We start from the raw sequence: 26,604 nt of genomic DNA, 5'->3' as shown, positions 1-26,604 counted from the left end.
AACATTCTCAAAACTCCACAGTTCCGCCCCGTATGGTGATGATGGCAGGGCTTTTCTCTCGTAGACCTTATTGGCAGGAGCCACAGGTCGACTATGGGAAAGGCGCTGGTGTTTTGCAATGGCCCCCGACACGCGTTTATGATTGAGCACCATTTTTGCCAGATGGGAGGACCACTTCATTCGGCTGTTGATCCGCACCCCCAGGTAGTCAAAGGCTTCGACAACTTCCAGAGGGGAATCATTCAGCCTAATGTTGTTTCTAAAAATTTTCGATGGTGCCAGTGCCATTAACTTTGTTTAAGATGTATTTATAGTCAGGCCTCTGGCATCACAGAACTGGGTGAAGCGGACGAGTAGTTTTTGTAGCCCCATTAGGCTTTTTAAAGGTCAAGAGGGTGTCGTCCGCGAAGAGCAACGTGGGCGTTTTATCCCCCGTCAGTGTTGGGGCATCGGCCGTATCCTCCCTCAAATGGTCCACCACCCCAATAACGAATAGGGAGAACATGGTCGGGCCATAACTCAACCCTGGCAGACCCCCCTCTCAACCGCTATCCTCTCAGTCAATTGGCCTCTGGCATAGTTCCCCTCATGCAGACATTTGATGAGTTCCAAGATCAGGGGGGGAGGTACCAAGATAGAACATTACCTGCCATAGCTTGGCACGAGGGACCAGGTCAAAGGCCGTTTTTAAATCTATGAACCCTAAGTAAAGGCTGCCTTTTTCGATAGTAACAGACCTCCAGTATATTGCAAAAAATCTGAAGACCTGGTCCACCGTGCCAACCCCCTGTCTGAACCCTGCCTGGAAGTGTAACACAATTCCATCCTCATCTATACAAGTCCTCAGTCTCGTCAAGAGGACCCTGCCAACCACTTGCTGAACTACGTCGATCAAACTGATTGGTCTGTAGTTGGCAGGTTCCTCCCTCTTCCCCTTCTTATAGATGGTCACCACCTCTTCACCCTTCCAGGAGTCTGGCACTGGATGGCCACTCACAATGAGGTTGAGAATCCGCAGAATAAAATGCACCCAGAAGTTTTTATCATGAAGCATTAGATCACCAGGGAGTCCATCAGGACCGGTAGCCTTACCCGGCGCGATTGTTGCAATTGCCGATAAGACCTCTCTTAGCCCAAACTGTTCCCCCTGCTTATGGGATTTGGGAAAAGCCAGCCCAATCTCTTGCTCTGTTGGCACATTCCCTACCCCACTGGAATACAAGTCATAGAAATGCTCATACCATTGGTGCCCTACTATGTGATTTGATACAGAGTCTTCTCCTTTCCTTGTGCTAATGCTGATTAACTCCCAGAATCAGAGACATAGAGCAGCATTTGCCAAACTGTCATTTTGTGGTGAGTCACAAATGTCCTGGTACAAATCACATTAAAACTTGTGCTAGCTTTGTACCTAACTCCTTCGCAGTCATAATGGTAAAAATACTGTGTTTACAAAGTAAATGCAACATGACACCAGCTGATAGGAATGTTTATTTTCCAAGTATTGTGTGCATACACAGCATTGTCCAATTTAAATCATATTATAGCAGATTAATAGCTCACATAGATCAAAGTGTTCATATTGCCCCATCTTCCACAAGATCAGAAATGGTCCAGTATTTTTACCATTAGGAATGCAGGGGAGTGAGTTGCAAATTTAACGTAAGCTTTCAGTGTTTGTGACTCTGACTCAGTCCTACTGTCATTCCAGTGAGACTGGCCTGAAAGTCATTAAAATACACTGCCTGCATAGGTAGGTTCCACCCTTGCCCTGATCAGAGGAGTGTGTAGTTGACAAGACAAATACATTGCAGGCTGCAGCCCTAAACTCAGGCCAAGGCAAATGATCTGCAAAAACAACAGAAAAGCAGATGCTGCAAATTTATCAAGGTTAAGAGTACTAAGCATCATCTATCAAAGGAGCTCGATTTTAGCAAGCAGTCCCAACAGGAATCAGAGGCAAACTATAGCCACATTTTATTGTCTTTAATACAAGCTGAAGAAAGTCCATAAGGTTCAAAAACCTGAATATTTTCTACCAGATTGTGCATGATCAGGCCATAGGTCAACTCCTTGACAGTGCCCACAGCATCCCCATACACCGGCCAGCAGAGGACATTATTGCAGGCAACATATTCATTCATTTACACTAAAAATCACCCTGCTCCAAGTCCATTAGAGCTATGTGGGTCACAAATGTCAGTTGTTCTAAAAAAAGGGTTGTGATTATAAATTGTTTAGGAAGAACTGCCGTAGAAGAATGATAGCGAGTTCTAAATGAGCTGTGCAAAGACTGGAATATAATATTAAATCAAACATACATTGCAATACTGCCAGGTCTAGGACATACTGACTACATCACTAATGAAAGGAGGCTGAAAATATGTCCCCTCACTTTGTAATGCCAGTTTATATGAATAACTCACCCGGGTTATCTACCAGTGTCAGTATCAACAAGAAAACTATTGAAGAAAATTAGAACTGCTATTAACCCTTTCGATGCTCATGACGAGCTCAGCTCGTCATGATGCACAGTTGAGCTGTGCTGATGACGAGCTGAGCTCGTCATGAATCATGCACTCAATCATTTTCCAGCACAGGGGGGGGGAAACGCCTAGCAGCCAAGGTGTTAAATAGGGGTGGGCGGAACTCGCGGAATTTCAAACTGTGGAATTCCGCAGAGTTACATGAAAACTGTGCAAGATTCAGCATAGTTCTGCGATTGGCTGGAAATCAGCATGTCACTCTGCTTGTGCTGAATTATAGGACTGGGTACTTGTTCCTCACTGAGAAATCTGTGTGAACAGCACCACGGTCGTGCCAGAGGGCACTACAACTCAAGTTTGTTTTGCAGCCTAATTTACAATTGGTGGTTGGTAAATATACATTAGCTAAGTGGGGATTCCTGCAGATAGCATTTACAGACCTAACTTTAGCATTTGACTGCATCAAGAGACCCAAGCTGTGGCCTATCCTCCTGGATATGGACATGGACAAATATTTGGCGGCTTTCTATTTTATTTTATTTATCTTCTAAGGCGCACCAATACCCAAACAGGGTTTCACGACACCAAGGGATAGGTTAAAGGAATGAGAAGATAACAAAAAAGCAGTTTATTGCTGAAAATGCCATGTCTTGAGGCCCTTACGAAAGTTGAGATAGATGGTTTCAGTTTTCAAATTAAGTAGGCAGGGAATTCCAGATCTTAGGGCCTAAGTGGGAGAACGAGCGGCCACCCATTCTCACCAACTTAAATCTGGGAATCAGTAAGTCACCTTTAGAGGAAGACATAAGAGGACGTGTGGGGAAATATGCATGAATGAGTTCCTGTAAATATGAAGGAGCAGTACCCTGTTTGATCTTAAATATATATCAAAGAGCCTTTAACTTAACTCTGCTTGCAATCTTGAGCCAATGACGGTTCTGGAGCGACTGGGAAATGGAGACTCTGTGCGGGACATGGCATAGTAGTCGGGCAGCCACATTCTGCACAACCTGAAGCTTTCTAAGAGCCTCCTGGCCCACCCCCAGGTAAAGAACGTTGCCACAATCCAGGCACGAGGTGACTTAGGCCTGGACAACCGTCCATTGTGTGGAGTCAGGGAGCATCCAAAGAATTTAATGGAGCCATCTCAAGATGGTGAAGCATGTGGCGGCCAACCTCAACACATGCTGCTGCATAGAGAGGTTTTCATAAATAAGAAAACCGAGGTTGCGAACTTGGGCAACGGGTTGAGGGAAAGGACCCATTTCTTGGGGCCAGTGTTGAGGGTTCCATAGGTCCTTGCGTTTGCCCAAGATGACGACCTCAGTCTTGTCCCCGTTATTATGCATCCATTCTGAGGCTTTATGCAGTCCCTGTTTGAGGACTGACATGTTGTTGTCTTCCATAGCGGAAAGAGAAAAGATGATTTGTGTGTCATCAGTGCACGAAAATAGAGAGAGACCAGTCTCCTCCACAATAGTGGCCAGGGGTCTAACATAGATATAATATGTAAAGGACTCAAGATAGACCCCTGGGGCACTCCATATGCTGAAGAACAGATTTTAGAAGAAGCTTTCGAGGAAAAGACCTGAAAAGTGCAGCTACTAAGGAAGGAGGCAAGCCAGGCCAAAGTGGGACCCTCCACTGCCTAGAACCTGAGAGAGGTAAGGAGAATGGAATGCAACACAGTATCGAAAGCCGCACTCAAATCGAGTAATGTGAGTGCTGTTGTCTCTTCGCAATCCATACAATGACGCAGTCTCTCAGTGACTCCGAGACTCTGTAAAGTGGTTGGCTCTAAAGTCCGATTGGGACGGATGTAGGAAACCCAAACTCTCTACGTGGTGAGTTAGCTGATTGTTGACATGTCTTTCCAAGACCTTAGAGAGCGCAGTATGCATAGAGATAGGCCTATAATTTGAGAATATCGAAGGGTCAGCCTCAGCCTTTTTTAAGAGTGGAATAACCATTGCATGTTTCCGTTCAGGCGGGACAAAGGCATCTCTCAGTGAAGAATTAAGAAGCTCTTTTAAGACATTAAGAGAGTCACAGCGGAATTGATGCAATATTTTAGTTGGCAAAGGGTCACGTGGAGAACCCGATTTAATACTTGTCAAGTAGTCATAAAAAGATTTTTCATCGAATAGTAGCCAGCTACATAATTTGGCTGCAGAGGATCACTGAAATAATATCGAGGGACAAAATATCGACTTGCAAAAATATCGTGGACAAAATATCGACAGTCAAAATATCGAGTTTGTATCTACAAACAGGTAAGTACAAAAATATCGAGTACAAAATATCGTTTACAATAATATAGTTGTAAAAAATATCGACTTTATTAAAACAGTGTTAAATTAAATTAATATTCAAATTTAATTACTAAAATATACTTAAAAATACTTAAATTAACTTATAATAATTAAATAATAAATGAAAATAATAAAAATAATTTTTTACAATCTTATTTGTTAAAACATATATATATAGTAACATACTATAATTAAATAAGATACTATTATATTACCGTACGATACCAGAAGTGTAAAAAATACTATTCCCACTCCAAAGAGTGCAAGCGTAGGGAAAGCGTTGGATAGCGTAGGGGTTAAAATTACTATTCCCACTCCAGTGGGTGCAACAGTAGGGAAAACTGACCCTGAACCCAAAAAATACCCCTTTACCCAAGAACTGAAAACTGACCCTGAACCCTAAAAATACCCCTTTACCCAAAAACCCAAAACTGACCCTGAACCCTGAAAATACCCCTTTACCCAAAAACTGAAAACTGACCCTGAACCCAAAAAATACCCCTTTACCCAAGAACTGAAAACTGACCCTGAACCCTAAAAATACCCCTTTACCCAAAAACTGAAAACTGACCCTGAACCCTAAAAATGCCCCTTTACCCAAAAACTGAAAACTGACCCTGAACCCTAAAAATACCCCTTTACCCAAAAACTGAAAACTGACCCTGAACCCTAAAAATACCCCTTTACCCAAAAACTGAAAACTGACCCTGTACCCTAAAAATACCCCTTTACCCAAAAACTGAAAACTGACCCTGAACCCTAAAAATACCCTTTTACCCAAAAACTGAAAACTGACCCAGAACCCTAAAAATACCCCTTTACCCAAAAAAACCAAAACTGACCCTGAAACCTAAAAATACCCCTTTACCCAAAAACCCCAAACTGACCCTGAACCCTAAAAATACTCCTTTACCCAAAATTAATTAATATTATTTAATTACCAATTATTTATTAATTAACAATAACAATAAAGTAAATATATTAGCACATTAGCTGTAATTAATTTAATTTAATAATTAATATTATTTTTTCCCAATTAATTAATTAACGCAGGTAAAGTTTAAAAAGGTGTTATAGATTTAACTTCCTGATCTATGTCAGTATTGTGAGAGGTATGTGAGGCAAATTGGTCATAGAACTGATCTACTTTTCCTTTGAATGTCTGGACCAATATGTTGCAAACATCTTGGGTACAATTCAAAATACTGTCCTTTTTAGCAGTTGTCACAATATTTATGTCTGTAAAAAGTTCCTTACTGGAGTTGCCCGCCATCTTTATTTTCTGCGTATAAAATACACTCTTCTCCTTAATTATTTTTTCTTATAATCTGCTAACTTGAGCTTATATTGTTCTTTTTCATCTGCATCATAGTTTTTCCACCATGTTCTCTCTTGCCTCCTGCAGGCTTGTTTGTCTAATCTTAGGGCTTAGGGGCCATGGGGCCAAAGGAGTTTTTCTATTTCTATTTTCCTCAGTCACAGGGGCTAGTTTTTCAAAGTTAGATTCTAGCCAGTAAGTGTAACCTCTCGGTGATCCCTCTGCTTCTGACTCTGAGATCGGGGTGCTTTGATTTAGCTGGGTTTCTAAAGCACCATTGTTAATATTATGCAAGGCTCTCCAAGCAAACGTATTGCTAACTGTATTAGTAGTTATAGAACAAGGCAGGACCCATTGAAATAAGACATCCATGTATCGGGGAGAATAGAAGTAATAGATAAGGATGGATTGTTTGTGAACACACCATCCAAAGTATAACCTGCTTGGTGTTTTGAGCCTTTGTCTAGCGGTTGGAGATCTACATCTGATGTGATATCTAAATGTTCCTGAGTTTCTTTGTCAGCTAATGTATCCAGGTGAAAGTTCAAATCACCCAGCATGGTAAAGCATCTGGATGAAATATCCAGTTCTAGCAAAGTCGACAAGTGTGTTCAAAAATAAATTTTTGAGCCAGGTGGCCACATTCCAATGCCAATTCAACCGTTGGAGGTATCCTCACCTACAGACCAACTAGACCCCGACCTCCCTTCTGCAACACCATTTCTGAAAGCATTGCTCCCTCACCTTGGAATCCAGACATTACCTACTCCTCAATGAACTCAATTTCCACCTTGAAGACTCCTAAGAGACTAATTCGGCCATCCAACCTTCCCAGTCCCTCTGTATCTCACCGGCTGACTTCTTCCACACCAAGATTGCCAACATCTACGAAAAATTTGAACACCAAGCACCACAGCCGGAACTCCCTGCTACTCCCACCAATCTCCCACCCTACATTCTGACAGACTAGACGCCACACTGCACTGAAAGCACAACATCTATCATTTCCTCCATGCATTTTGGAGCTCTGACCAGCCTCTACTCCCCCACACCTTCAACCTCGGACACAAAGAAATCAGACCCCCACTCACCAGCATCATCAAGTCGGTGTCCAGCTCCACCACCTTCCCAGAAATCTGGAAGCATGCTGAGGTACAATTCCTTCTGAAGAATCGCACCGCCACCTTTATTATTATTATTATTATTATTATTATTATAATTAAATTTCTAAAGCGCTCAGCTACCCGTAGGTTTCCCGGCGCTAAAACCAAAAAAAATGAGAGGAGAGAGTCAGAAGAGAGCTGTTAGATGTCAAATAGCCAGGTTTTTATCTGTCCACTGAACCTGAGATAGTTAGGTTCAGTTCGTATATGATGAGGGAGAGAGTTCCAGAGTGAGGGAGCCAGCCAAGCGAATGAGCGGCCACCCATTCTGGCTTTCTTGATTCTAGGAAACGACAGTAGGTTTTGATTAGAAGATCGGAGATTGCGAGCGGGATGGTATGATTGTGCCAGGGGGTTGAGATAAGAGGGGGCTAAGCTGGAGTTTATTCTGTGAATGATGCAGAGGGGCCTTGAATTTTGTCCGATTTTCAATTTGGAGCCAGTGCAGGGAACGAAGGGCATTGGAGGTAGGAGAAGTGTTAGGTAATTTACAGAGAAGTCGTGCAGCCATGTTTTGAACTGTCTGCAGCTTACGCGTCACCTCTTTACTTGCTCCCAGAAGAAGGATGTTCCCGTAGTCCAGTCTTGAAGTAATAAGAGCCTGGACCACTGTCTTCTGAGTATGCAAGGGAAGCATCCAAATGATTTTTCGCAACCACTTAATGATAGTGTTGCAAGTGGATGATGTTTTAACCACATGGTTCTTCATAGACAGTTGGTTATCAAAGGTGACGCCAAGGCTGCGAGCAGTTATAGATGGAATGGGTAAAGGGCCCATTTGTGAAGGCCAATACTGGGGTCCCCATAAGGTGGTGTTGGGACCAAACAGAAGAACCTCAGTTTTACCCCCATATAGTTGTAGTTTGTTGTCTAACATCCAGGCTGCGATGTTACTCAGACCTGTACGGAGGGAGGAGGATGAGGAATGAGAATCAGAGGAAAGGGAGTAAATAATCTGAGTATCATCGGCGTACGAGTAAATAGTGAGCCCAGCTTGCTCTGCAATAGCAGCCAAAGGTCTGACATACAAATTGAACAGCAAGGGGCTCAATATGGAACCCTGCGGTACACCGTATGCTGATTTAAAGGTTTGAGAGGCAGAGGACGAGGAGAAAACTTGAAAGGTACGGTCTGAAAGAAAGCTAACAAACCAGTTGAGAGCTGTGCCGACAATACCAGATGATCTGATGGCATTGATAAGGATGGCATGGGAAACCGTATCAAATGCGGCACTCAGATCAAGTAAAATGAGTGCCACCTCCCCAGAATCCTGGAAGCACGCTGAAGTAACATTTCTTCTGAAGAATCCCACAGTGGACCCATTAAACCTCAAAAACTACTGCCCCATATTGCTCATTCTCTTCCCAGCCAAGGTAGCGTAGATAGCCATCACTAGCTAACTCACAGACTACCAGGATTCCAACCACATGCTCGACTCCTCCCAATCTGGCTTCCGCTTGACCATAGCACAGAAACCACCATTATAGCCACCATGGATGACATCAGAGCCATCCCTGAAGATGGCGAGTCAGCAGTGCTGATCCTCCTTGACCTGTCAGTGGCCATTAACACCGTCTCTCACCACATCCTCATTTAAATACTAGACCACACCAGCTTCTATAGCAATGCAATCAAGCTGAATGGATTAGAGCCGTATGTCTCAAATTCAACGCCGACAAATCCAGAGTTCTCCTCTTTGGAAAACCTCACCATGAGCTGGCTCCAGGTGGCCCACTATCCTCAGACAAGCACCCATCCCCACCACCCATGCTGGCAACCTCAGAATCTTCCTCAACAGTGAGCTCTCTGTGACACAACAGGTCAACTTGGTTGCTTCAACCTGCTGCAACACCCTCAGAATGCTCCATAAAGTCTTCCTGTGGACTCAAGCCCTCCTCACCAGTTGACTTGACTATGGTAATGCTATCTACGCCGGAACCATCACCCTCCTCCTCAAGCACCTCTAAATAATCCAGAATGCAGCAGCGAGAATTATCCTGGACCTGCCCAGAAGATCCCACATCACCACCACTTCCATTGCCTACAATGGCTTCATCTCTAGAAGAGATGCCACATAAGCTGCTCATGCATGCCTACAAAGCACTCCATAACACAGGACCAGAAAGCCTAGCACGAACTCCCCTTCCATCTCCAAACCACCACCTCCTTTGCCAAATTCAGCAGTGGGCTCAAAACCTGGCTGTTTGAGTAGCTCCACTCCACACAGCACCTGGATAACCCTTGGGGTGATAAGCGCATGCTGCAAGTACTGATTGATTCATTTATTCATTTGCATGATCTCGGTCTGGGGAGGATGGCACCGGTGGGGAGCAGAGCAAAGCCACATTTGTCAGCAAAGCGAATGAGGCATATGGAACTAGTGTGGTGATTTCCCACAAGATTTGCTTCCTTCTCTAAAGAAACCTTCTCACTGAAGACAGTAGTAAGTACAGCAGCATACCTGCCTACTGTGATAATCTAAGATTACCAAAGCCTTCTATAAGAGCCATAAAACCCGAAATACGAAACTGCAAAGCTTTGGCACTAAGGAAAGACAATCATGCATTATTAAATTCAACTGATCTGGTTTAAATTGGAAAAAAGAGAACATGAGGGTTCGAGAGCTGGCAAAGATAGTAGGATCTAGAGATTGTTGGAAGACAGCTTGCTGACAGAAACATTGAGGCCGACCAATAAGTAATATGTAACAAGCGATCATAGCCAGGTGCCAGGAAAAGATGTTGAAAAGTTGGGGCAGAGGTAAAGGTGAGAGAAATTGAGAGAGGGAAAAAGCAAATGTTAGAGAAGAGAATGTCATAAAGATTAAATACTCACAATTAAGAGGCTTTTTGGTGCAGCCATTTGTTTGGCAGACTTCAACTTTCAGCTGATAAAAGCCATGTCTTACTGCACTCCTGTACATGATGTGCTTGTGTTTCGTAGCTGAGCAATTCTTGAAGGAAGTAAAAACTGAGCCCACACCCTCTGGATATGAAAAGAAAAACACAAATAGCATTTGAATGCAATTCAGACTGACCAAATCAACCTCAGGACATCCCCTTCCATGGCCATCACAGCAGGCAGACTCTTCCTGATATCGACACACAAACCTCAAGATGGGACCAGAACATGATAGCAAATGTGTCTCAGGTAGAGAATCTGCTATTTATTATGTCACATAATCCTTCATGGTGAAAAGTCCTGTTCAGAGTCCTCCTCATTCAAAATTGCCATTGCTCATTCAAAACACCCAAATGTATAGTTCGTTTGAGTGTGTTTTGGAAACAGACGTAATGTGGTGCATGATATTTTATGTGATGCAAGACACCTTTCTTTCTATTCTCATTGGTTACCTTCTTATACCTTCTTTCTGAACTAATGTGCTTCTGCAACATTGCAAGAATATGAGCTAAACATCAGTTTATCTGCTAGTAATGTTGCACAGTGTATTGTAGTAAGTTGCATTACCCATGTTTCTATCCACTGTCCTCACATGAGAAATTCTTACTAACTAGGTTTAGGATGAACCTGTTTCATCATCTGCTGATTAAACCAAAAAGTGACATTTTTAAGAAATCTGCAGGGCCCTGTGGCTGCGACAGAAAGTCTCCACAGAACATGCTGCATTTTATATTTTTATGTAGATTTTATGAATACCCGCGCAAACGCTATTTGGTTGCTCTTTTAAAAAGACTCAATTTTAATCAGATTAGACCAGCCCTTATGTACTTACAACTTTTGCATAAGGATAGTATTCTTCAGGTTACTGAATTCTTAAAGTCGCATTACCCATGTTTCTGTCCAGTAAGTATTGTTTTTAGCAGTTGTTTTGAAAATGTGCAGTTGTGTTCTTTTAATGCAAAAGTTACATTTTAGCGTTACCATACTTACTACGTAAAACATGAAATTATGTGTTTATTTGTCATCACCATTCTAAAAGATGTGCTATGTTCGGAGGACATTCTGCTGCTGTAAAAGAGAGGTCTAGGGGTGGTGTGCTCCTTACGTAGTAAGACTTGTTCTTATTCATTTTTAATTGTACTTTGAACTTCTTATTTTTTTAATGCAGATTTCATTACAGCATTTATTAATGAATTTCGATTCTAATTCGAACTAAATGTGTGCTTTATGTAACAATAAAGTTGACATTTGAGTTAATACAAAGCTCCTCATTCCTGCTCATTGCCTGTTCACCTCTGACTAGTCACCTGCTCATTTGTCCAAGAGCTAACTGTAAGCGAGTAGGCCACATTTCTGAAACTAAACAAGCTCCATCTTGTAAACATGGGTGCATTGCTGCAGCACTAACACATGCATAGGCTTCATCTTGACCAACACCTTAAATGGTATTTTGTAGAGCTGAGCTAATGACAGCATGAAACGTGAGATATGATATTTTTATTGACAGTGATCCTCAAGGTTGATCCTGCACTGGGAACAATGTGCAATTTTCCTGAAATGATTGATAGTACCAGGAGGGAGTGGTTTTGCATCTAATGAATTCACATCTGTCTTTCTTGCTTGGAAACCAAGATGCTGAGTCATTTTCTGATGCAGGGAAAGGCTTATCTATCTGTTCCTAGAGTGTATGTGTCAGACATTGCATGAGCATCATCACATTGTGCGTCATTTCTCTGAATGAACTTTGTTCTGAAAGTACAATCCTTTGAATACATTTTAGATAAGAACTGATCATAGACATAATATCATGAGGATCCTTTGACTATCTGGCACCTACCACGGTTGTACTCACTGACAGCAGACAGGCAGCCTGTCGAATTCTTGGGACATGTCACCAGCTCACCAAAGCATCTCCTATTGACCAGGTCCAAGCAGTATTCACACTGAATAGCATTTCCTAAAAAAATATTATAATAATATTAATAAATAATACTAATAAGAATAATACTAATAGTAATAATCATAGTAATAATAATAATTGGACATGGAAAAAAGTTTGACTAAAGGTTTCCATCAAGTGTCCCATGGTTTGAGTCATATATTTAAAAGGATTGATATCCTCTCAGGGCTCTTTATCAGGTGGATCAGGATTTAAATAGACAACCTGTGCACAATCCCATCTGGTCTTTCACTTCATCCACTCTCTTCTTTATATTTTGTTTAATGGGGTGGATGAGGGTGACACTTTCCCTTGTCTGTGTGGACTGTTATGCTGCATGGCTGAGGTTAGTGAGAGACACAACAGTGCAACAAGACCTTGGGAGGGCAAAATATGAGGTATAATGAAGGAGGGCAAACTCTCCAACACACTCCTAGCTTGACGACTGTCCTGCACAGGTTTTTTCCCGATAGGTGCTGCTGCCCCCAAAAGCCATAATGATCAGTGGTGTTAGAAAGTATTGATATGCAAGGCATTGGTCAGATAGGAGGTGCTGCATGAACAAAGAAGACTTTTCATTTTTTTTTTTAATTTAGCAAATAGGGTTCACCTTAGTGTACATACTATAAAAGTGAACATGTGATTCATTCAGTCCCTGTTCTTTGATAGTGGGAACAAAGAATAGATAATTAATTTTCTATGGATGTAAGTGGTGTTTCTTCTGCTACTTCGGGGGGGAGGAGCAGTACAATATACTTCTCTTGTGACCTACAGCAGACATTTCTTTTCCACTGCTGTGTTAACACCACTTCCTATAGGGGAGATTGACCACCAGTAGCACATTTTGAAGATCAATGGACAGCACCAGACACAACTGCACGGGGGTGTGTGAACGCTGAATGGGCATCACCAAGGCCACTACATGGTATATGTATTTAACTTCTTAAGGCCCAGGCCTTCACCTCCTCCCTACCTTTTCAGCAAGGGGAATGGAGGAGGAGGGCGGGATGCATGGCACTGTGATGGGCTTAGATACGATCCTTAGCTGAACAGAGACTCTTTTTAGGACATCATAAAATACATCAGTAAAGAATGCCTCTGTTCTTTTTAACATCATGTAGCAGGTATATTTATAAAGCACATGTCCACCCCATGGAGTGCTGTGGTGCTGAGTAATAAGGGTTCATTATTACCTGACTTAATGGTACTCATTTGTTAACCTCAACAGGATCTACATTATTCTCTAGTGCCCTCTAATTGATTCTTACCACTTTCCCCACTAATCTTTAGCAAAGGACACAAACAAGAGAACATATTATTATTACGTTTTTCCAAAGCTCCCCACGTCTAGAGCCTCTATATCTGTGCAGCACCGTCCAGTCCACCTAGCTCCCCACACCTGCCTCAACATGACTCCAGAGCTCATGACACTCTCCTCTGCCCTTCAGTGGCCACAGCCCCCCCAATTTACACTTGTAAATTTCTGCATTCATCCTGCAAGTGGTGTTCCCACTGGAGATAGTGGAACTCACTAACTTAGAGTAGCAATGTGCTGGACCTCGATTACCCAGGAATTCGTGGCCCATTGCTGAGTGGGAAGACCGTGGTTGATGCAGAATCAGATCAGAGGCGAGGGGTGGAGCGTGGAGGGATGAGTGTGGGACGTAGAGCAAGGAGCAGGTAACAGACCACAGCTTGCCGGCTACACTGTGGCCCACAACCTACATCGACCATGCTGGGACTAGCTAAACTGGTCTGACTGCGCACTGGCACGGGTACAGCAGTGCAGCTCCATTTTCTACCGCACATCCTCGCCATACTCCCCTTTCTCCTGCACGGCGCACGCCAAATGATGCTCCTGCCCCTTCCTTGCATCTACAGGCAGTGCGGCACCCAATAGCCTGTGATGGCTAGCAAAGCAGGTGAAGCTGCAACTCCTGCGTCCCCTCCCCTGCAACATCCTGCCCAGCCCCAGTCTTTCTTGCAAAACCACCAAGGACAGAGTGGAGTAAAACAGGTATGGGATCCGAGGAACAAAAGGTGAGAGGCTCTTACAAAATCACCAGCAGCAGACCCCATTTAATTTAACTTCAGCTCTGACAAGGCCTTCTCGTCCCAGATTAGACCTGCATCAGTCTTTCAGTCTTTCCTATGGGATTTATATTGCAGGCGGATGGGATATCTGTCATCGTTATTACAGAGTAACCCATCCGCTGAGTTCTAAATCGGCCCAATGTTTTCGAAGCGTCCGTAAGATGGCCTTGACATGGGGAACGTGTTCCTCTTTGAAATTGGACTAGATTTGGATGCCATTTATATAGACAACTGCACAAAACAACAAATTACCATAGGGACTTATTGATAAAATACTAGAAGGCTTCGTGCATTCCAGAGTCCGAATGGAAAGGTATGGCAAGGTATTTGTACAAACCAAATTTGGTACAGAAAGCTGTCTTCCACTCATCACCCTCTCTGATTCTTACAAGATGGTAAGCACCCCACTGATCTAGCTTGGTGTAAATATGTGCCTTCTTTAATTGATAAATTAGTGTGGCGATTAGGGGAAGAGGTTATCTGTTCATAATATTGATTTAATTCAGGGCCTTGTAATCTAAGCAGGTTCTGAGCTTCCCATATAGCTTCACAATTAAAAACAGTGGAGAGGATGACAGACACTGTGAGGGCTGTGAAAAACCCATTGCCAACATTTCTTCAAGGTAGTGGCACAAATGGGTGTATACCTTCTCTTTTAAGGTGGGAATAAGGCTACACAGAGTTAGTGAGCCAGGCTGTTGTTGTATCTTGCAATCGAATGGATGATGCAGTGGGAGAATTTTGGCTTTCTCTTTATCAAACACATCTGCAATTTCATGGTAGTTTAAAAAAAACAGAAGACAAGAGGTGTTTGGCATTTTATGTAATTAAAAGTCAGCCGGGAGAACAGTTATAGGCACAAGGTCTGAGAACTGTCTTAATTTACAATCAGTATCTGTCTTTCTTTTATTCAACACATGATGGGTTCTAAAAGTTTCTGGTGTACTATATATGGTAAGGAATGTTGGTTGCTGTCTTTGAATTCGCTCATTTATTGTCTAATTTTTACCATAGGTGCGTCTAGGCCTCACGTGGACACAATATGGCCAGTGGATAAGGTGTCCAGATGTCCGGCATTGGAAGCAATGTGATCACTGCGTGTGCTATGTCCTATTGGCTATGAGGTCCTAACTCATGTGGCATCTAACTTTTTATGGTGTTTTAGGTGCCTGCGTACCCCTCTAGCCATGTGTGCTTTATTGAAGCAATCTCCATTGACCCTTATAATGGTGCTGCGCCTATCTATGGATTGATCAAGAGTTTCCCACCCAAGCGCTTGCCTGTCAGTCACACACTTGCCCACCTGTGACCTATCAATCAGCAATCCTGGCCTTGGTCCCAGTGCCTGCTTGACTATATATATATATTTTCTAGTCGGGGTTAATGTGGAGTTTACAACTGGAAATTCTTTTAATAAGGACAAGAATTCATTTTCATTGATGAATGCATCGATTTCCATATTAACATTGCCCCCTCCAGTTGATTCTCCAACTACACTACCTAACTCCTGCATTTTTACAGTTACTTGGGGACGCTGAGTTCTGGTTGATCCTGTTGTTGTTTGGGACCAAACCTTCCAGACATCCCTGACCCAAGAGGAGGAGGAACCTGCAACCAGCCACCTCCCACAATGATTACTGCGCTATAAAAGTGCTTTACAATATCCCACAATGCTGGATGTGCCCAGGAAAAGCCTGGCCAAACTGCACCGTCCAGCAGCAGTAAGTCACAGGAAGATGCATTGGCAGGGCACCTCCCTTAGGCTCTACATTCATGAATCCCCAAGTAGATGAATGATCCCTTTGTAGTTTGCCCATGATGGTAACATAATTGTAGGTGCTTGCCTGGCTAATGATGCACCCTCAGTGTTGTGATTATGCTTGGCAAATTTGGGAAAGGTGCGACCGAGGCGGAGCTATCAACACTGATGTATTGCCCCAACTCAGATGCCTTTAACACCACAGCTAACCTTCTCTCCCACAAACCCTGTTTCCTTTTGGCTCTGACTCAGTGAACTAGAGTTGGAGACAAACTTTCCTTTTGAAACAGATTACACTGCCTCGCTTCAGATGCTCTATTTTAATTTCTTTTTTCTTTTTAGTGTACCTTACTGCAAATGTGGTGATAATACCATGGTTGGAGTTTATTTATTTGAACAATTATAGATATAAAAAGACATCTATTATTAAAAATTATTAAGTGATCATTCTAGTACAATTTAAAATATTTAAACAGATTAAAACACACAAATTCATTAGGAGGTGACTTAAGAAGCGAAAGCAAGCTCTGTACGGTTATACTATTACATCTTGTTTGAATTTATTTTAGGTACCGCTTTCTGGCATCTACCACTGTTGAATTAGCCAAAACAAACAACATATGCTTGAAGTCTTGCACTCCTCAGATAAAGAGGTCACATAAACAATTGCCATTTTCATTAAGATTCCACTTAGAGGTAAAGGATTTAAATGGGAAAATCTCAAGCCTAAGTAATATATTGCATCGCCGGACTCCATGCCTTAAGGTAAATCAAAAGTACTGTTGCAATTGTTTATATTCAAATGCCTCTGCATAAAGTTCATAATGAAGCAACTTAGAGCAATGCTGTATATCAAGGTCATAACTTATCCTCAGCGATAAATGTTTTAGGAAGAGCCTCAAGTACATAGTAGTCCAAGATTTCAACAATTCAGTTGTACAGTTCGATAATTTGAGTGCAATAATTAGGTTTTGACTAAAGACATACTCCGGTGATCCTAGATCGAAAGTCTCTGCTTTCAGCAAAAAAGGTTGTAGGCCCATCGTATGATGTTGGTAATGCCTCTAGCCTATGAGCTGACTAAAGAAACCTCGAGGAGCAGAGCTTTTGCAGGAGCTGCTTCATGCACTTTAATCAGTTTCCAAAATATGTTCCCTTCTTAAGTTGTATTTGTTTCCATTGTCTTATTGGAATATATTCAAGAGCGTACAATAGAACCTGCAAAATAGAAGAAAAATGCCTGGTGACACTACCTGTAATTTTGTTTAAATACAGTGCAGAGGCGAGCTGAATATTATATAGGCATTATCACCAGAGGAAATAAATGGCAGTTGCTACTGTCAGCTTGGTTAAGAGGAAGACTTCAGAGGTTGTGCCAGGCATAGGGAAGCAAGTGAAAATAGGGAAGAGTGCACTCTAGGCAGAATTGATAACTTAATCAAGGAGGTTGAGTCAATCTTAGCTGATAAACGAAAAGTGGCCACTAAGTGCAAAGAAGATCACGGCTTTTTTTAAAAAGCAGGAAGGAGCGCAATGTTCTGAAACTGTTGAGCACAGCACTGTTGCAGAAATTGCTCCCCATAATGAAGATCCATTAGCTAAAATGTTTTCATCTAGATTGAAAAAATTGGCCATGTTCTTATACTTCTTCACAAGTTGTGAACATCATCGATAAAGTGGAAGGGGGTGGAGGTGCAATTTCCATATGTTGTTAAAAGTGAAATGAGCCTTGACCTTTAGCCTTTCTGGAAGAGCCAGTAGACAATACAACAATCCCTCAAACCATAAGCGTAACTCTATTAAGTACAATTATGAAAATACACCACCCACACTCCAGCAAGAGTAGCCCCATCGATTGAACCAGAATACTCTAATCTAATAATAACATAGCTCTGTTTGAGATTTGATGCTCTGACTAAAGAAGTTGAAAACCTAAAGAAATTAATTGGAGAATTGGTGTGCCAAGCTAACAACATAGGGGTTATCTCAGAGGGAGAAGCTTGCAGTTATCACAATTGGGGCTGGTCAATCCCATTCTTTCTAGGCTAGAGGGCAGCAGAGAGCTGAGTGCCGAAAGCAGCCGAAAGCAGCCGAAAGCAGCGGTGGTAGACACTGTTCTACTCACCCCCTCCACCCCCTACCAAGAAGCCCAAGGAAGCGCATCAAGGAGGTAGGAGGCTGCTGTAAACTGTAAGCAGGGAATAGCGGAGAAACGACTTGCGCTTACCTACTGTTTCCCAGTTTGATTGTCCGCCTGCCCGCACGTCGATCAGCTGTTGCCTCCCTGCCTGTTACTGCCACTGGTGTGATCGGTATCGTTGGCGTCCCAGGGCTGGGTGCGTGCTCGGGTGTGGGGTGTGGGCGCGGGTGTGGGAGCGGGTTCAATCCTTCGGTCTGCCCCACGCCCCCGCAGCAGCATGCAGCACACAGCGGTCTGACTCAACCAGCAGCGTCTTAGCCCACCAGGGAAAAGCTGGGAGGCAGCAAACTGCCGGGAATCTTGCCGACCATTTGACGAACCAATCAACTGGATAATTGAACAATTTCACGTTACTGTATTTAACCGAACTTATTGGAGCAGCAGTAGCAACCCCTTGCTGCCATCAAATTTGTAGCCGTGACAGAGGCACAGTGGGACAGTGGTAGCAGGCAGTGTGAGCGCTGGAAGTAAAAGGCATAGCGCTGTGATAACAACACTCCCTGAACACCCTGAATGTACTTCTTATCACCATAATATTCGCCACAAAAGTTGCAGCAGCGGCAAGCTCAAATTGCCACAAAGACAGCTACTGTGGAAAGGGATAAACGCGAACAGCATGTAAGGTCGTTGTACACACTGCATCCCGCCTGGGACAGGGTGTGTAAGACTGGGGGGTGACTTGTATGCCCTTTTAAGGACCTCAGTGCCAAAAAAGGTGTGAGGCTGCGGTTGAATCCTGTAAGCATCCAAGCCAGTAGCAGGAAATCACAAAAAATAACTAACAATTCAAAATCTAATAAAGTAGCCCACCTGGGAAATAAGAAAGGGGGAAGATGAGAACTGGGAAGCTGGGATCAAACCCACCAAGAGCCACTAGGAAGAAAGCCAAGACCAAATCGCCTGCTCACCTTCAACAAGCTGGCCCACTCCCCAGTTTAATACCCCCTACCTATTCAATTTTCGGAACAGTGAAATCCTCCGGGAAGTTTACATTCATGAAGGATCCAATGTCGGTGATTTACTCAATGCCGGCAACCCCAAATGGTCTACAAAAACCAATGACGCCGAACACTTGTAAAACAAAGACAGAAAAAATGGATATGTCAGCTCCCAAATCAGTCTTAAGCACAACGCCGAACGGAACTGAATTGAATCACAACTGCGTGGAACTAACTCATGACACAAATACACGCATGACGCAATGTCAAGCCCAAGTCCATAGGGATAATACTACATCTGACCTGGCAAAAGGACTAGACGAAGAGAACCTATTAACAATAATGCCAGTATTAAATAGATCCCTGGACACCCCCCTTGAAGGACACAAAAGTAAAGTAATACCAAACATCAGTGGAATAATTGTACCCATGAGCGAAAGTAAGCGATCAGTAAGCATAAGGGATAGCCCCCACAAAAGGAATAGCCCTAACAAAATCAATTTGAGTGATTCCCTAGAAAAGGCTTACCCTCATAACCATTCAACCCCAAGACCGGTTTCATGCTCAAATAAAGATCTAAAATCTAACAGAGTAAAAACAAAAGACCTAAATCAGGTATGTAAATCGCATACAACAAATAACAATGAAAACACCTCAAGGCACAGGGACTGTCCGTCTATTAATACAAACACAAAGTGACATGGACCAAACCAACACAAGCAACAAATAACTGCTTGCCACACTGGAGGACCAAGTAATAACGATTCATGACTCACAGTCAGAAATCTTGCTAAACACAGGTCTAATGAACAAAAACAAAATGAAGACCCTCAGTGGAACGAAACCGGCATCGGATAATGAAATACTTACATATGGAAGACCCTGCGATAAGGATGGTCGAAAGAAAGCATCCATATTAGAAATTTCAAGTTCATCGCTACCAGATACTGCACCAATAGTAAGAAATTCAAAACTCAACCAAAAACGAACCCAGGAAATGAAACAAGCAATATTGTTCAATGAACAGGCATACTCAGAACCCTTTATTAGTCAAAATAAAGACCAAAGCAGTCAACCAGAAACTGAACAGGACGTAAAAAGCAATCTAGAATCCATATTGACTCTCCACAGCGCGCTGGTGCGCATATTGGAAACGTCCATAAAAACCCTCAACATGCAGTCCGATAAACTTGACATACAAATATCCTTAATGGGCTCATTAGCTGAACATATAGCTGGCATAAACAAAAAGCTTGACATTATGGCTGGCATATTTAACATCTTCATGGAGCAAGTTTGCCCAAGTATGCCAACCCAGCTGTGCGCCTGTCATCCAATATTGGACAAACTGCAGGACTTGCCACTCATACTAAAGGATATCCTGCAGGAATGCAAGCAGGCAAACCAACCTATTCACAATATTCAACCAAGTGACGATTTGATCTCTTTTGACCATCAAGTGATACAACCAAGCTTTGTAAGCAAGTCAAGGAACATAGGGGCAGCCAACACAGCTGTTCCTCTGAAACAGTTGGTAGAATGAAATGATAAACAAAATAACTCAGGCATAATAACAGATGAAAGAATGGATAAGTCAAATGTAAAATCCAATATTTTTCTGATTGATCAACTTAGCAGCACCAAACCCCTCACAGATGATCGATTTCCCAGAGTTGACAGTGGGACAAGACTTACCAAACGTCAGAAAAAAAGGGCTAGAAAAAACAGAAATCAACATCCCAGGAGCGAACCTGAAAACAAGCAGACAACAGCAAACGTCCCCATCTTTGATCAAGCCAAAACAAAAGTAAAAAGTAGGAGTGTCATCAAAAATTATTCACCTCAGTCGACGATAGCGAGAGACAAAAAATACAAGGGCCAGAAGAGGCATGCAATAATTGAAGCACTGGATTGCAGGACAGAAATTCCTAACAAACAAGCACAGAAAAACTCGCCCAACAGACCCCCACATGTAGCAGCAGCCACCCCACCCTAAAGTCTTGGGTATAGGGAACCCTCCAATTACTGACCAATGTGATTCTACTGACTCAAATTTTAGCTTTGATCAAGGAGCCAGTTTTGAAGGTCAGTCAAGTATGCCACCAACGACTTACCAACCTAAATTGGGAAAACCTGAACCTGCCTCGACACAAAGCCCCAGTCTGAAGAGCATGAATAAGTGGCTCACAATAATTGAGAAAGACCCAAACAATGGAAAGTCTGGTAAAGATAAGCTTTATAGTCAGGTCATCAAAAAAACAACTAATAACGACATAGCACCCCCAATTTTAATCACCACCTCAAGTGCTGACTCAGAAACTGATAGGCAACTGCTAACAAATGTTAATAGAAAAAATCTTGAAAACATCAAAGTAACCTTCCCAACCGACACAAAGATAGTTAACTCAGAAACAACAAATAAAGTAGGGGGAAGACATCGCCCTGAGAATTTGGTTGACGCAAATGAGTGCTTAGCAGCAACGAGGCAAACAATAAGCGTAGAACACGAAGCTAAAACATTAACTATGCGACACTAAAACGACTCCAGAACGGTCCACATTATCCACTCGAAAACTATCACACCGTTAACATAATAGACACTGGCAAGCAAATGAATCAACGTGAAACAGTTAAAATTTGTGATAATTCACAAATGGCAAAGGAGGAAACTACCAACATAGGGAAACTTCTCTTTATCCCCAAATATGAGCTACAAGGCTCACAAGATCACCTAAATCGAGGGAATATACTTCGTTTAACATCAGAAATCCCAAGCCTTGGCCACCTTACCTCAGCAGATCTTCTATCGGTTGAGTTTATAACAGCGAACGACGTGGTGAAAGAAGAATTCACAGTTACAACATGGAGGGAGGTAGGAACAGTTACCCACATTCTCTCCGAGACGGCTAAATTTGAGAAATGGGGAATCCTTTTGAAGGAAGTGGCTAAGGCAGCGTACCCGTCCCCACTCCTAAGAAGGAGCAATAAAAGTGCAAATCAAGTACGGACGAATCAACCAACGCGCTCAGTCCTTCAAGGTGCTAGGGGAGCCGAAGCAGTTGAGTATGAGCACCTATGGCCGAAATCCTCATCCCCCAACTGAACCTCCCGCAAGTCAACCAAACTGAAAGACATGCCATAAAAGTACTCTCTTGGACCATTGCGGGCGCAAAAGACATTGTAAATAAAAACGGCAAAGCTGCCACCTGGGCCCAATACGCAATAATAGCCCTACAGGAAACATGGCTAACCGAACCAATTGACCTACCAGGCCGTTTATGCTATCATGTAAGTGCGACCCGCCCACAGCGCTTCGGACGAGCCAGTGGGGGCCTCTCAGTCTATATTTCAAAAGCCTTAAATATTAAAGTATTACAACTGGCTGCAACAACGGCTGATATGCATATTCTAAAACTGGAAAGCAAGACAAAGGCCATAACCAGAACTTTAATTTTAATAAATGCATATGCCAATCCAAAAAAACCTCTCAAAAAAGAACTCTTTCAACGCATAATCACAGCAGTCTCAAATATCCGCTTGGAACATCCTAACTGGGCGATAATCCTAACTGGTGATTTTAACTCTAATCTGCTGCAAGAACCACAAGACGAAGTTAACATCAATGCTGCAAATGAAATTTGGAATATCTTGCCCCAGGCGATTCTTCAAGTTAGGAAGAGTGACAAGGAAGGTAAACAATTCATGTGTGATCTTGAAAATCTTGGCCCGAGGGCACTAAATGGAAGATCTAACCTAGGCAACCCTCCCTCCATGACCTACACAGGCCACAAAGCAAACTCCATTCTGGACTATATGTTAGTCACATTACCCCTGCTAAGTCAAGTACAAGACTTCCATATAATTTGTTCCTTGGACAGCGACCACTCAATGCAACATCTTGAGATTAGGATGGACATAGCTAAACACGCACCAGCGCCCATGTTACCACGCAGCACACCACCATTAACCTGAAGCGGCTCAAGTGCTTCTTTCCCAACAAAACAAGTCCTCAAAAAGATCTATTGGGAAAAGTTGGCAGGACGAATCTGGAATGAATCCAACCCAGAGTCTATGGCGGGAAGATTCTTGGAAGCAAAGTCCCTCCCCAATTTTTAACTGTATTGGGACGTTATCACTAACCCAAGGGACAGGAGGTTGCTCTTCCAGATCAGAGCAAGTGCCATCCCATTGAGATCTTTGACTGGCAAGTGGGGCAGCCTATCAACTAAAACTTGTCCATCTTGTGGAGTCCATAATGAAACTATTGGTCATTTTTTTTTGTATGTAAATCATACGTGGAACCCAGACGTATTTGGCTAACTCCCATGTGCAAAAATCTAGGAACAACTAGTAGTGCGGTAGCCTTAAGAATTATTCACACTAATTCGTCATTGCCTATATTAATAGCTACTGCTAAATACCTGGGGTGGTCATGGTCCATTAGACAAAAACTGCAGACTATTGTAAATAACGAGCTATAAAAACATCTGCATTTTTAGTTTTCTATATTTTTACATTTTTAAACCTATGACTCAACTGATGTATTTTTTAAAAGTTTATAATTCTATTTTTAAGGAGTACAAATCAAGTTTTTTTTTTTAATGGATTTCTATGTATGAAACAGTGGTGAGTCCGAGTCCGAGTGTCACGGCAAAGTACTGAGCAAACACAGAAACAAAAAGCAAGTTGTGAGTGACTATTCAGAGGCTGGGTTTGCTTGTAGCTGGACTTGTATTGTCAAATCGTGAAAAGGCGAGGAAAGGTGAGGATATGGCTTCTAAAGGTACAAGGGGGAAACAGAAAACCGTAGATGACCAGGGGGAAAGCGGCGCTCCCAAGGAGGGGCTAAAACAAATATGAGCAAGAAAAATCAACCTAAAACACCAGTGGACACAGGGAAAACAAAAGGCTCACAGTCAAAGGCCAATGTTAATGCGAACACAACAGGGGCAAACAAAACAGTGGTGATTCCAACTATTTTTGCAATGGCAGCAGCGATAGAGAAGGAGCGAACAAAGGGGGCAAGTGTAAGGGATATTACTGCTGAGACCCCTTTAGAAACGGATGGCAAGACACCTACCCGTGGGGCTGGTGGTGGAAAGGAACAGGAACAGGAGCAAGAACAGGCTCAAGTTGATGGAGAATCCGGCGATTTCTTCTCTATGTCGAAAGATTCACTGCCCTCGTCTTGTGAGGATTTAGTATCACAATATGCATTGCAAATGAGTATAGAAGGAGGGAGTCCGGCAAGCAGCCTATGTCAGGATGACTCCATTGATCTTACAGAAGATAGCCCCTCTACTGTTCGGGACCTAAATATTGAAGCCTCAGAATATACAAGGAATGAAACAGAGACAGAGGAGACCACTGGGGAGGGGAATTCTGAGATCTCATTAGCATTGATTTATGAATCTATAATCTCATTGCGGGATGAGACCAGGAAAGAGAGTCAGAGAGTCCAGAATATGTGTCGCAAGCTCCAGAATTCAGTTCGAAGGCTTGCAAAATCGCAAGCAGACACCGCTAATAGGTTTAATGAGGCTGAAAATCGCATTTCTAGTTTGGAAGACGCAGTAGCACAGCAGAAAGGAGCCACAGAGGTGCTACAAGGGCTACAGGAGGATACTCTCTGGAAACTCGCTGACTTTGAAAACAGGGCTCGACGTAATAACTTGAGAGTCTTACAAGTCCCTGAAGGCATAGAGGGCCAAGATCCTCGCAAATTTGTAGTCAATCTGTTCAAAGAAGCCTTTCTGGAACTTACAAAGTGGGACTGGGACAGAGAGGTCGGGAGAGCACACCGATTTCCATTCAATTTGAAAGTGACTACTGGTCAAGGAGGGGAGAAAGGGGGAGAGAGAAACTCAGGCAGGCCTAGGGCTCTATTAATTTCATTTAACAGTTTTCTTGCCCAAGAAGAGGTATTCAAGCTTGCAAGACCTGATAAAAAACGCCCTGGCCCAGGATTTGAATTATTTGTAACCCCTGATCTTTGCAAATATACTGTTGATAACCGATGGCAATTGCGACAGTTAATAACTCCATTATGGGCCAAAGGTGCTCAAGTGTTCCTCCTGAATCCCGCAAAATGGAAGATTATTTACAAGGAGCGCACACATTTGTTTACCAATGCGGGGCAGGCAAAGGAATACTTGAGTAAGATAACCAGCCCAACTGCATAAATACTAACTATTGGGGTAGGAAGAAGGAAGATAGGGTGGGTTTGATAGATTCTGAGAGGATTCAAAGGGCATTAATTTTTTCTTCTCTTTTGTGTTTGTGCATTTTACAATGTGTAATAGTCATCCTATAGCTAACATATAGTGAGGCTATGGACTCTCCAATTTATGAGGGAAGGATTTCTTTCTTATTTTTTGCGTGTACAGATATGTATATGAGCGGCCTTGCAGGGGGGAGCAGGGGATTGTCAGTTACATCTACAGGACCATGAGTCCGAACGCCTCGTTAATGGGAAGGGTGGGGGGTCAAAGGGGTAGTTGCGTAGAGGGAGGGAATGGTAGGTGGAGGGACTTGGTGGAGGGGTCAAAAGGGGGTAAAAAATCCACACTTGCATTTCAAGATGGCGAATTTGTAAGAGTAAGAGTATCAATGAAGATTATGATAAGCAAAATGACAGAAAATCATTATAGGGTCTTGTTAAGGTTTAATGGGTTTAATGCTGTGGGAGGTTTAGCTATGAGTTATGTCTACAATTAGAGATCTATGAATATGTTCGCTAAATGTATCCGGGCTAAATAATTTCAACGAAGGAGAGTAGCGGCTGAGCTACGTCTTGTTGCCCCAGATGTGGTCTGCTTACAAGAGACCCACCTCCCTTGGAACAAGCACCAAGTGCTAATAGAATTGGGGTTCACTATTTTGGTTTCTTCCCAACAATCAGGCATGACGTGGGTGGTGGCTATGTTAGCAAAAACGGATCTTGTTACGATATAACACACAGCAACAGACACACATGGCAGGTGGGCATTTTTTGAATGTGGGAGACAGTTAGGGGTGGGCGTAGTTCGCAAAGTAGTGCTACGTGAAGCTACGCAAAGTGCACTTCTAACTACGCGAACTTCATGTAGCACTAAGCGAGCTGCGTAGTAGCATGTTCGCACTGTGCAAGATGCGTTTTCAATGATTGCACTGTGCGACAAGCATCAGGCACTGTGCAATCATTGAAAACAGCATCTTGCACAGTGCGAGCTGTAGTTTTCTGCTGCTCAAGTAGATTATTACTCGAGCTGCAGCTGTCTCAACTCGAACTGGTAGTTTCTCATTGAGAGCGGTCGCGAGCATGCGCAACCATTCACAATGAGAAACCTTACCTCCCCGCGTTGAGAATCTTGCGGGGATGTCATTTTGCTTGCTCGCGGTCGTGAACATGGCGTTCAGGACCGCGAACAAGCAAAAAATGCGCGCTGCACTATGCTACGCTGCACTACGCATGTTCGCACTGTGCTACGTGCAGCGCGCGTAGTGCGAAGTTGC

General features: G+C 43.0%; 1 protein-coding gene across 1 annotated transcript in view; it reads right to left on the bottom strand.

The window, feature by feature from the left end:
* The window catches only part of LOC147700984 (phospholipase A2 inhibitor and Ly6/PLAUR domain-containing protein-like), a 51,742-nt gene extending 32,070 nt beyond the window's left edge, over positions 1–19,672 (bottom strand). The window contains exons 1-3 of the mRNA XM_086929286.1: positions 19,639–19,672; positions 12,018–12,137; positions 10,115–10,264 (exon numbers count right to left, since the gene is read on the bottom strand). Coding sequence (XP_086785412.1) covers positions 10,115–10,264; positions 12,018–12,137; positions 19,639–19,672 — 304 coding nt within the window. The remainder of the gene's footprint in view (positions 1–10,114; positions 10,265–12,017; positions 12,138–19,638) is intronic.
* Between the last annotated feature and the right edge of the window lie 6,932 nt (positions 19,673–26,604).

This window comes from Lissotriton vulgaris, chromosome 7 (assembly GCF_964263255.1).
Source record: "Lissotriton vulgaris chromosome 7, aLisVul1.2, whole genome shotgun sequence".
In the NCBI taxonomy this organism is placed as follows: domain Eukaryota; kingdom Metazoa; phylum Chordata; class Amphibia; order Caudata; family Salamandridae; genus Lissotriton; species Lissotriton vulgaris.
Note: the sequence above shows the minus strand (reverse complement) of the source record. Positions and strands in the feature narration are given on the sequence as shown.